Here is a 12,157-nt window from a genome sequence, read left to right as displayed (position 1 = left end):
TCCTGAAGCCTGTCCCGGGTACACGTTAGTGTTCTGGTGTTACTGACGATTCCGTGGAGTTATCTCCACAATTCCACGACTGACGGATTAGTTAGAGTGAGGGCGCTGTTATGCACCCTGCTCCTCTAATGCTGTGGTGATTTGCAGGGAATTGTTTTAAACCACTGCCCTCGAATCCTGGGGTGTGGCATCTTGGATGCTAATACATTCCTGTGATTCAGGAAAATGTACATGTGTGTACCACTGCCATCTGCCTTTGCGAGTTCGTATCGTTTCTTAGTGGCCATGGGTAACCTGCTAGTTTCTCTCCTAGATTTTAGGGTAGAGGGCTCCCCTCACCCCACACAATATTTTGAAAGGTTCAGTCAATGCTCGAAAACGTTGGTCTATTATATCTACTTCTACAGTGTCTCTAGATGATCTTTAATGAAGGTGTCAATTATAGGTATGGTACCACTGAGTCTAGAACAGTGGTTCCCAATCTAATTGAGCATCCAAATCACCCGGCAAGTTTACAAAGAAGAAAAATTACAGATTTCTGAGCCTCACCTCTGATTACAGAACCCAGATACCTGGCTGGAGCTCCAAGAGGACCCTTATGGGCTGACATAATTGCCAGCGTCGTCTTATGAAATAATCTTTGCGTCATATGTCGGGGTGGAAGCGGGGGCGGGTGGGAGAAGGAGTGGTTGGAAGATAGAAGACAGGAGCGTTTTTTTCTAACCGTTTCAGCTGGGGGTGGCTTATGGTAGAGAAATGGCTAAATAAAGAGACTCTAGGAGCAACCACGTGTCAGCACTAAGGGCACTGCTTATTAGCCGTTGTTCCTTCGAGGTTCATTTTCAGTCAGTCCAGACGTTTCTAACCTGGAATTGTTTTAACCCTAAGGAGCGGAGAGGTAATGGAGATTATTAAACTTGAAAAGAAAACAACAGCTTTGTTCAGTTGCATCCTCCTCAATTTGCCCATTTGAATTATGCAACTGAATGGCTTTTGGTACGTTCACAGGTTGTACAGCTATCATGGCAGTAAATGTAGAACATTCTCATCACCCCAAAAGGAAACTCTGTATCTATTATGTCATTTTTAATACTCAAAGAAGTTTAACTTATTAGTTCATACTGTAGCGTCTAGGCCAATATCAAGCTTTTTTTTTTTTTTGCGGTACGTGGGCCTCCCACTGCTGTGGCCTCTCCCGTTGCGGAGCACAGGCTCCGGACACGCAGGCTCAGCGGCCATGGCTCATGGGCCCAGCCGCTCCGCGGCATGTGGGATCCTCCCGGACCGGGGCACGAACCCACGTCCCCTGCATTGGCAGGCGGACTCTCAACCACTGCGCCCCCAGGGAAGCCCAATATCAAGCTTTTTTGATTCAGGCTAGAATTATATCAGATAAGATAGCTCATGTTAAGCTTTGATTGAGAGTTACATTGTTTTTAAAGGGAAAATGGATTAACAAACCCCGTTTGCTGGATCTAGTATTTCAGATGAGAGGGCAGCACGTTTGTGCATCTCTGCCCTACTGCATCCTCCGCGATGGAGTGATGTCACATGATGGCGGGTGATGAAGCTGTGTTTCAGTGACTTATTCTGGGTTTGCGCAGGGAGCAAACTGACTAACATTTCTGCTCAGTGGATAGACATGCTTGAAAGGGGAGAACGTGATCCAAACACCCTCTCCCATATACGTGAAACATTTCACCCTCTTTTTGAACCATTCAAATGAGACTCCCGTGCAATTAATGTGGCTTCACCGCCGCTCTTTTGATCTAAGCATCTTGATTAAGTGACTTTTCCAAGGACTGTTATTCGTGTAGCCTGGCTAAATTGATAGATGTCACTTTATCCAGTGTGGCTTTTGGAAGTTTGAATTTGGGAATTAGAGCGGTAAGATTCCAGCTGACCCAAGGAAGGCAAGTCGCTGATTGACTCCTGGGTCCTCTTGGGGAAGAGGAGGAGGTATCAAGGCAGAGGGAGCTCAGCATCATCTCAGGGGCAGGTGACTTCCCCCTAGTCCTGGCTTCCAGGGGTTAGGTTCTTTTACCAATACTGGGAAAGCTGTGATCTGTTACTAACTTGAATTACCCCCAGCTACAGTTCTTGTTTCTGAAGTTACTATTCTGTGGGTTTCCGGAACTTCTTTACCCTTGACCCCTATCTCTGTCATCCTGGAGTTATACTCTTGGACCACCCAGCTCTCACACACCCAGAGCCTTGATTCCAGGAAAACATGCACTTCACAGTTAGTACCTCGCCCTGGGAATTTTTGGAATTACTTGCTTTATTTACTTAATCCTCTTAATTGTTCGTTTGCATACTTCTCACTGCCATGCTGGGGGTGGGTTGGGGGGCAGCGGACACAAAGACAAACACCAAAAAAACTAGCACCACACCCATGAACACACCCCCACCCCAATGTGACCTCAAACAAAAGTCCGACCCAGCCTCGCCTAAGACATTGTGTTCTTGCCTGAAGGAATGCTTTGGGTGGTTCCACCTTGGTGGGCTACACAGTTTGTGGATTATCTAAGCCTGGGTTTCTCTTTGCTTCTTTTCCTGGTGCATGGATTTGGCCTCTTTTCTTGGTTATTAGCACTTCACCCAGAGGGTGGAAGGAATTGAACTGAAAGGGCGATTTCCCTTTTCTAGATACATTTGATGGAGAACCATGAGCCAATGACAGGTTGGGAACATCTGATTATCATTATTTCTACTTGGATTCATCAAAGGTGGTTTGCTTTGACATGAAGAAGGGCTGTTTTTATAAATCAGCACAACTTTGATAAGGATAGTGCCTGTTTCATGTACCTTATTTCTAGGTTCTCAAACTTGTATGCCAAGTAAATATTCAACCAAGGAGGTTCCTGGGCACTACTCCTGAGATTCAACTTCCGTTGACTTTTGCATTTAGCAAACTGTCCCCAGGTCCTTCTGATTCAGATTAAGGAGGGGGCCAACTTCCAGAAACACTGTCTCGGAGTTTGTACTTTGCTGTTCAGGTCCCAGCCCAGCCTTCTCTGTGGTTAAATATGTGGCAATTAACAAGGTGTAATTACAGTGTGTGTGGTTTCCAAGGCAACACACATTCTGTCACCCCTGCTGAGGCTGGGAAGATTGAAAGGGCCCACAGGGAGGCTGCCTAATGGTGTGGCCTCCAGATTAATGTCATTGAGGTGCTTTATGATGACCGGGTTTTGGTACCATTCACCCAAGGGCCCTGCTTAAGGGCAGCAGCAATAATGAAAGGAAACAAATTAGAAGCCAGGGAGCTGCTGGACCACTTCTGGAGGTGGCGATGAAGACCTGAGGAGTGATGAGTCCAGCCTTTCAGTTGCTTGCATTTCCCCTGCTCTATTTCCTCAAATCGATTTAGTCCAGAATGATAAGGATGGTGGAGAAACATGATGACCTTGAAAGGCTTTTGAAAAATGATGGTCGACTGTGGTCAACATCCGACCACCCTTCCTTAGTCCTCAAATGGACAGGACTGTTGATGTCCCCAGTTCTCACTTTGTCAACTGAGGCTTGAAGTTACATTTCTGGAGCACTTACGAGGTGATGGGAACTTGCACAAAGATTTTTCTGGCCTTTTTGACCTAAATGGGAGGGTTCCACACTGTACATTTTCCAGGTTTAAAGATGGAAAAGATCAAGTTCATACCATATTTTAGCACAGGAGTTTACTTTGGGGTTTTAGTTTTAAAGCTGTAGGGCAGCGGAAAAGGCATTCAACCATCAGTCTGACTTTGGGGTCTGGTTTTGACTTTTATCACACAGAGGTTTTGGGAATGTAGACAGGTTTCTTCACTTCTCTCAGGAGGCTCTGTCTTGACCTCTGGAAAATGAGGGGCTTCGACTAGATCAACAGTCTTACCTTTTGAATGGTGACAACCCCCTTGCAGAATCTGATGAAAATAGGAGCTTTCTTCTCTTAAAAAATGTATATATATACTGTCATTCCAAAAATTACCTTCACTTTCTGAAGGGACCACAGACCCCTCCTAAATGAGGTGGTTTCTTAAAACTTTACCAGCTCTGGCTCTGAATCACTGGGTCCACGACGATCTGGGGGGAGTCTTTCACTGTTTTGAGTGGCTTCCTGAGGAATGACGTATTCAGTGAGGGAGGTTTTGTTGTTTCTTGCATTTTTCACTCATTGCCCTGTGCATCTAGGAGGGGGAAGGAAAGAAGCCACACTGAGAAAAATAAATAGGGAATGAATGGCATCTGGAATATGAGCTGTTTTCCTTATCATGCTTCACTACGGTGGCCCTTCCAGAGGAGGTTGAGGGTATATAATGTGAGAGGAGTGAGTTAGGCACACGGATACTGTATTTTGTGCAGTGACAGGTCAGCAGCTACTTAAGCTTTTTCTACTTTGAATGGGAAGTTGGGATAAAATTTAAAGTTTCCGTTAACTTGAAAATGTCAGAAGGTTCCAGGTAGTATCATGAACCGGAATAACATATGTTCTTTACTACTTCCCAGCCCTTAACCCTGACCACCTTCCTGACTCAACCCCAGTCGCCTACCCATGGCCTGAAGTCCTAATCCATTCAGGAGGGAGTATCTGTAGTGTCTGTTTGGGAACCTAGATACTTAATTTCTTCTTTTCTTCCTCTGGTTAGGTGCTGAAAGTCTCCTCTAGAGTTCTGGAAGGCTGAATGGACTAAACATGAAGAGCTTGAAAGCCAAGTTCAGGAAGAGTGACGTAAGTAGTCTGGCTGTTCCCCCCATGTTCCTGGGGCTGCAGCAATGCCCTCCCTCATACCTTGATAAGGTGCTGGGTTAATCAACCACAGAAGCCAGAAGCACTCTGGGGCCCAGCTCAGGGTGGCTTTTGTGAACGGCGTGTTCTAGGTTCCTTGCTTTTTGTGTGTATAGCTTCCGAAAATGACTTTTTTTTTTTACTCCTGGCGTCTGTGCCTTGGAGAGAAAGGAGCAGTCAAATTAAACATCTTTTTTCGCCCCCTTGATTCTCGATAAAGTGCCAGAGTATTCCTTTTAAAATTCTAATGAGACTACTGCTCAAACCCTCCCCCCTCCACCTACCGGCTCTGCATCTCACTTGGAATAAAAGCTAAAGTCCTTAAAACAGCCTACCAGTCCTTATACCGGCTGAAACTGAACATCCTAACAAAAAGAATCAGTCAAATGCCTCAGCGTCGTTAAAGTCCCCCCAGATCTGATTCAGAATGTCATTCTTAGAGGAAGCTAGTCTCGTGAAAGTGGTTAGGAATTACGTGTTAGCAAGGTTTGTCTTGGCGTTTAGAAAACTTCTAAATTCTGTTAGGCTCTTGTGGTGAAACAGCAATATCTATTGCTGCCTGCACCTTTATTCTCCCAGCATTCCTGGGGCTCTTCCTCGTTTGTTATTCATCATAAAAGACTGGATTGGACGAACCAGTTATGATGTCAGAATTACGAGACAAAGTCTCCCGGAGGAGAAAATGGAGAAAGACAACATAGCAGCGGGATTATACGTGAAGCTGTTGTAACAAAAGGTCCCCTTATAAAGGCTGCCGAGGTTCCAGTCTTGTACTAGCTGCACTCCAGATGCCTGGAGCAGAATGGTTGAATGGGAGAAATTCATGGAAGGGTGTGAGATGGAAGCTCAGATGTGTCACCCTCCTACTGGGTTTGCTTGGCTGTCATTTCACATTAGGTAGTTAAAGGTGAACCTGGATTTTATTTCTGTGCCATGAATTATATGACAGCTTGGTACAGCCGTATTTTTGCAATACGTGGAGGCCGTGTCTTTTATGGCTAACATCACACACACACGCACACGCACACGCACACCCACACACACCTCCTTTTGGCTGAAGCTTATCTCCTGACGCTGCATCATGACATGTAACTCACGGCCCTGATAAGGCCCAGACCAGATGAGATGCCTGTGGGATGATTGCAGAATCTTGTCGTGCTGAAAGGAAGTGAGAGCTAGAAAGGGGTTTTAGGAAAAAGTGGGCCTCACCTTCTCCTTCTTCAGGTAAGTTAACTACAGCTGAGAGAATGTGAAGAGACTTGGCTGAAGTCGTCCACCTAGCCTTTGGCCAGAGTGAGAGCCTTGGTCATCTGACTTCCTTAACCCCTTGCCCCTGCCACTCCCCAGAGAAACCCCCTTCAACCTCCTCATTTGCTGGCCCAATGACGCTACCACCTGCAGACCTCATTGGGCTTTCAGTTAAGAAGGGAAAGGCAATTAAATGGAAAATGTTGCCCAGTCGAGCAGATACGGGTTTGTAAATTGTGTGACCAGGTTAACAGATACCTTTTCCATTCCAAGGGAATTTGGGCAGCTTCCATTTGCACAAGTTGAGGTTGTTTCAGCACAATTTAATCGGTCTAGAATTCCATGGTATAGGAACAGGGGCAGGGGGAAGTGATAGGAGCGTACACTTTTGGTTTAAAAATTAAAAACTGCTGGCCTTAGAGAGGGTGTTGCTGGAATCTAGTTTTTTAAATAAAAACTGAAATATTTCCATGATTTAGGGAAAAACGTCACAGTAATAACACTATTGAAAGCGTCTGGGATTTGGCCGCAGAAAGGCTGTGGTTTTGGCAGTTAGTACAAAGGGAAAAAACGTTAGAGGAGCACACTTGGGGGAGGAGGGCAAAAGAAATTGGTATTATGGGGCCAGACAATTTCAGATGGCTCCCCAATTTCATCCCAGATTGCTTCCCAGAGTGCCATCACTGTACTGTGAGATGGAGGGCATAAAAGCAAAAAAAAAAAGAAAACCGTTTCAAACCCCAGCTTGAAGAGCTAACCGTTATGAAGTATTTACTATATGTCAGGCACTTTGCCAGGCTCATTACGTGAACTTCATTTAATCTTGCCACAGACCTGATGTGGTAGGTATTATTATTATTGTCAGGCTCATTTTCCAGATGAAGAAACTGAGACCCAGGGAGTTCCAGTCCCTTGCCTGGGCCTGGGTTCTTCTAGCTCAAAGTTGTATAGCCAGTTTTTGTGCCAAAGTAGCCTGATTCCAGAGCCCAGGTTTCCTGAAAGAGGAAATTTGGATGGAGGTTTGATTTTATGAAACAGCAGTCTAGGCAGTAGCTTGGAAAAGTGACTTTGGACCTAGGTCCGTGGCCTTGGGCAAGTCTCTACCCTTCCCTGAACCCCCAGGTTTCTCACCTGAAAAGCGGAGAAAATAGTATTAGCCTCACGAAGTTGTTGTGAAGGTTAAAATATGCTGATGCCTGTAAGGCACACATCTTAGGCCTGTCACTCAGGAGATGCTTGGTAAATCATTCTTCCTCCTTCTTGATCAGAAACCCATGATATAGTTCAGAGGACTTCAGCACTGTGGTTGGCAGACAGGTTCAGACTCACTACAAGCTTTCCTTGGGAGGGTTCCTGCCTCCTGCTTGGGTATCGTGAGGGGTCTTCAGAGCTCAAGCCTGGGCAGTGAGGGCCTCCTCTCTCTCACAACACGTATTTCTCCGTTTAAGCAGTAGATTTGAGATGAGAACGATACCAGAGTGATTGTGACACGAAAGAAACAGCTAGAGTTCTCTCAATTCTGTTATTCTACGTGACCATTGGGAATTCTTATTTGTGTCTAAAATTTAAAGTAGTCACATAGGGCAGACGGCAAAGTAATATTTTTATTGGTGCCAACTTTATTTCCTGTGTGAAATATTTTACTGACTTGGAATACTTTTAAAATTGAAAATTATTTTAAAATTGCTAATTTAATTGCTAATTAAAAGTAAACAGTGGGTCAATAGTATAATTATGGTTTTAAAAAAAGAAATCCACGATGGAAAAAGTAGGCTGAAAAGTGTATGTGGTCTGGAGGGCAGAATAATCTGCTAACACTTGCAGCCTCTGAGGAGGGATTCAGAGCTAGGAGTGGGTGCGGGGGGGAGTTTTGCTTTTCACTGGGTGCCTTGGGGTTTGCCTTTTTTGGTCTATGTGTATGCACCCACATGTACCACTTATTACAAGAAAAACAAGTTTGAAACTGTTTATATTCAGTTCCATCAGCCAAACTATAATCTTCTTTACCTGAAGTGAGGGGTCTCTCTCAAAGAACAACCCTAAACCCTCAGCCATCAAATTTTCCTGCTTGTCTTTGTGTGAGGCTGAAAGGAGAATGGGAAAGAAAGGGCCCTTTGTGTTTCTGGGGGGCAGGAAGAAGAGGGACGGCAGATCATGTTCGTGCTCTCATAAAGAGAAGGCAGGTGACCCGCGGGCATGATCATGTTTCAGCCAGCCTGTGGCTGGGAGGTCTGCAGCCAGATGAGTTTGTGGCCATTGAGAGCAAATCCCAGGAGTGAGGAAGGACCAGTGTGGCCCAAAGGAGACCCCCGTGGATGGCCTGAAGGTCATTGTGCTGCACCAAGACCATCATGCCGGTAGAGATTTCCTCCGAGTGTCCTTTCTGGAACACTTGACTCAGATAGCTGCTAAGTCAAGGGTGGGTTTATGTGTGTGACCTAAGGGAATGCACCCGATTCCCTGGGCTGTGGTTAGATACTGTCCTTGTCTCCTTGCTTTAATCCCTAAACATGATTGTGAGCCTGCAGATAATCCACAGAGGCCAAAGAAATCCTAAAGGTGGATGACGTTTTCCAGCTCCCATTTCTAACTTGATTTTGGGCATCCTTGAACTTGGGTTAGATTCTGGAAAGGATACAGGAGAAATGTGAGGGATGGTTCTTGTCTTGAAGAAGCTCATAAGCCGAGGTGGGAGGAGAAAAACTACACACAGGAAATAACTAAGGCACAATACAGATCATGTATAATATAGATATTAAAAGGATCTCCAGGATGACATAACCACTTGTTGAATTGTGAGACCTGGATGATAAATGCTATAGATTTTCAGAGAGGGGTAAATCACTGGACATGGGAAATTTGGGGGGAGCTTTATGGAGGTGAAGCTTCTTCCAGGCCTCAGGGATGCATAGGATTTGGAACGCTGGTTAGGAGAGGAGGAGAGGAAAGGGTAATGCAGGGGAGCCGGCCATGGAGCACAGTGGGTAGACTCAGTTTCCAGAAATTGCCCTTGATACGCAGAACAGTGAAGCTTCAAGAGCCCAGGAAAGTGCCCATGGCATGGCTCTGAGTCTTTTAGTAAGAATGCTATAAATTTTTCATTCTAGTTTTAAAAATGGATGTACTTGACTTTTTACGCTTATAAAGTAAGCACAGAGTACTAAATCATCATTATTTATTTCTTTTATGATTAGTTTGAAAGTAGCTTCTTTACCTCTTTAAATATTTGCAGCAACTAGTACGTGGTTCCACATGGAAAAATGAGCTGTCATCATGAGAAATGAGGCCAAGAAGGTTGGGATTTCCCTTTGCTAATAAAATGCTCAGGCTTCTGGAATTTCTTTGTAAATGCCAATTTTTAGTGCCTTGAGTGAAATGGGTGGAGGCTGAGGGATGGGAAAAAGGGTTGAAAGATCTTTGTAACAAATCTTGAGAACTGCCTCTCAAACATGATCGAGGCCTTCAGAGTTTACTTTGTGGGTGTGTGTTTAATTTTATGAAAGATTTGTTCCCAATTCTGTTTCGCATTATAATAGGGAAGCAGTGGACGTTCCACTTAGGGAAACAAACAAAAAAAAAGGCAGCCAGTTGAAAATGGCTGGCTCCATGAGAGATTAAATTGATGGTATTTCTTTCTGTAGCAGCTACTAACGATTGCAGCTTTCAGCCAAAGAATGCACGTACCCCGTGAATCTTGAGGAACCAGACACATCCTGCTCAGACAGGAGTTTGAATTTGTTGCCTGTTGAGAGAATAGCTCTCATGAAGGTCAATAATCGACATCTCTGCCAAGGTATTTTTTCAAGGAGTTTTTCGTCATTTATAATAAGTTTTTACAGATGCCCAAGACTCCCTCCCCCACCATACATGCAAAAAAAAAATGAGAGTATTTAAAATCCGAGCCTCTTGACGGAGGAGCCTTGGCCAAATCTATTGTAAAGCTAAGCCTCTTTGTTTTCATCGACATAGTTTAAAAATACATCAGAGGTGACCTTTTGGGATGGAGGTCTGAGACTCTTGGAAACTTCTGCGGAGAATTTGGTCAGGTTCGTGTCATGCTACATAGTTTCTCCAGGTCTTGTCAGCCCGTCTTAAGTGGGGAATCTGCTTGCTGCCTGATTTCACCTTGTATAAGTTTCCTAGGGCTGCCGTAAACACAAATTGAGTGGCTTAAACAGCCATAGTGTATTGTCTCACAGTTCTGGGGACTAGAAGTTTGAGATCAAGGTGTTGGCAGGGCTGCTTCCTCGTGAGGGCTGTGAAGGTGAATGGGATCCATGCTTCTCCCAGCTTTGTCTGGTGGTTTGCTGGCAGTCATTGGCTTGGAGATGCGTCACCCTGATCTCTGCCTTCATCTTCACATGGTGATCTCTGTGTGTGTGTCTATCTCTCTTCAAATTTCTCCTTTTTTTTTATAAGGACACCAGTCATATTGGATTAGGGCCCACCCTGATGATGTCATTTTGATTTGATTATCTTTGTAAAGACCCCATCTCCAGATCAGGCCATATTCTGAGGTACTTAAGACTCCAACTTATCAATTTTGCAGGGTGTGTGTCAGGATGGGGCACACAGTTCAACCCAAAACATACCTCCATGCTTTTCTATCTAGAGCAGTTTGTCAGGAGCCCTGGCACTCCCCCACTGAGCATACGTGCTCATAAATCTTAGCTCCACAATTTCTTCATATTTGGACTATTTTCAGTGTCTAATAGAGTGAGGCTAGAGTATCACATTTTTTTAGTGGGTGTCAGTGCCTAATACATAATATTAATCACAAGGGTAAACACATAAGATTAATCACAAGAGTAAACACGTATTGATCACTGACCTACTGCAACAAGTTAGGAGAAGAGTTCTCATTGATTGAATGCTTACTGTGTGCCAGGCACCGTAGCAAACCCTTTACGTGTAATGATTACAAAACTGTATCCAGTAGGGCTTCCCTGGTGGCGCAGTGGTTGAGAGTCTGCCTGCCGATGCAGGGGACACGGGTTCGTGCCCCGGTCCGGGAGGATACGACATGCCGTGGAGCAGCTGGGCCCGTGAGCCATGGCCGCTGAGCCTGCGCGTCTGGAGCCTGTGCTCCGCAACGGGAGAGGCCACAACAGTGAGAGGCCCGCGTACCGCAAAAAAAAAAAACACCAAAAAAACAAAACTGTATCCAGTAAAGACCATTACTATAATAGAAATTTACAGAGGGAGAAATTAAGGTTGAGGGAAGTTAAGTAACTTGGACAAAGTCGCACATTCGATAAATCGCAGAGAGATCTGAACCCCGGTTTATCATGATGCCAGAGCTTGTACCGGCAACAGCTATACACACTTGTTGGCACAGGGCATTCCCTTTCCTAAGTTCCAAAGCTGCAAACTGCAGGAAGTGAATTCTGCTCTATTGCCCTAAGCAGTAAAGACCCATAGAATGACCTTATTATTATCAGTGCTCTCCGCAGTGGCAAAGCTTCCCGACGTTAGTGTCATTACCCTGGGCAGGGGAGGATCTGGGAAAATCTTGGGTTGCTTCCTGAGAGGCAAAATGCACTTCAGACTGAACTCTTAAAGCAAGAGAGGACAGATGCTGCTACTTTCTGCTCTTCTGCTGCAGTTAGGAAAACGAATTCTAATTCTAAATGGAGCCCTATTGCTGGCTAACTGGACCACAGCCTCATTCTGTTGTGTTGGCCAAAAAGTTCATTTGGGCTTTCCCGTAAGACGTTATGGAAAAAACCCGAACAAACTTTTTGGCCAACCCAAATAGTTACCCCAGACCATAATTGCAGGAATTCTTGGTTAAACCTGATACCATTCCAGCTGCAGCTGGAGACCAATATGAAACTCAGAACCTGACCCCTAAACTTGGGGAAATCTGATCGTCTACATAAGCAGTGAATCATCTAGGTTATTACCTATTATCTCTTTATTCTGAATTAATTATGTAATCATTTCGAACTATCGCTGACCTCGATGTTTTCTGCTTGACCAATTCTTGTATGTAACTTTTCCTTTGGAGTGAAATAGGAATTGCTTCTGAATTCATTCCGTGGAGATTTTCAGTTGTGTTTCTATCCACAGATCTTTGCTGTAAGAGGTGGTTATTTTCATTCCTATGGCAGCAGGTGTTAGCGTGAGTCAAAGGCCCAG

At 44.8% G+C, this 12,157-nt stretch overlaps 1 protein-coding gene across 8 annotated transcripts in view; it reads left to right on the top strand.

Moving 5' to 3' along the window:
* The window catches only part of RAI14 (retinoic acid induced 14), a 149,646-nt gene that overhangs the window by 28,098 nt on the left and 109,391 nt on the right, over positions 1–12,157 (top strand). For all 8 annotated transcript variants that reach the window (XM_082622386.1, XM_082622388.1, XM_082622387.1 and 5 more), the window contains exon 2: positions 4,629–4,711. In XM_082622386.1, coding sequence (XP_082478512.1) covers positions 4,676–4,711 — 36 coding nt within the window. In that variant the 5' untranslated portion in view covers positions 4,629–4,675. The remainder of the gene's footprint in view (positions 1–4,628; positions 4,712–12,157) is intronic.

Source organism: Mesoplodon mirus (genome assembly GCF_964341445.2).
Source record: "Mesoplodon mirus genome assembly, chromosome: 5".
NCBI classification, from domain to species: Eukaryota; Metazoa; Chordata; class Mammalia; order Artiodactyla; family Ziphiidae; genus Mesoplodon; species Mesoplodon mirus.
Note: the sequence above shows the minus strand (reverse complement) of the source record. Positions and strands in the feature narration are given on the sequence as shown.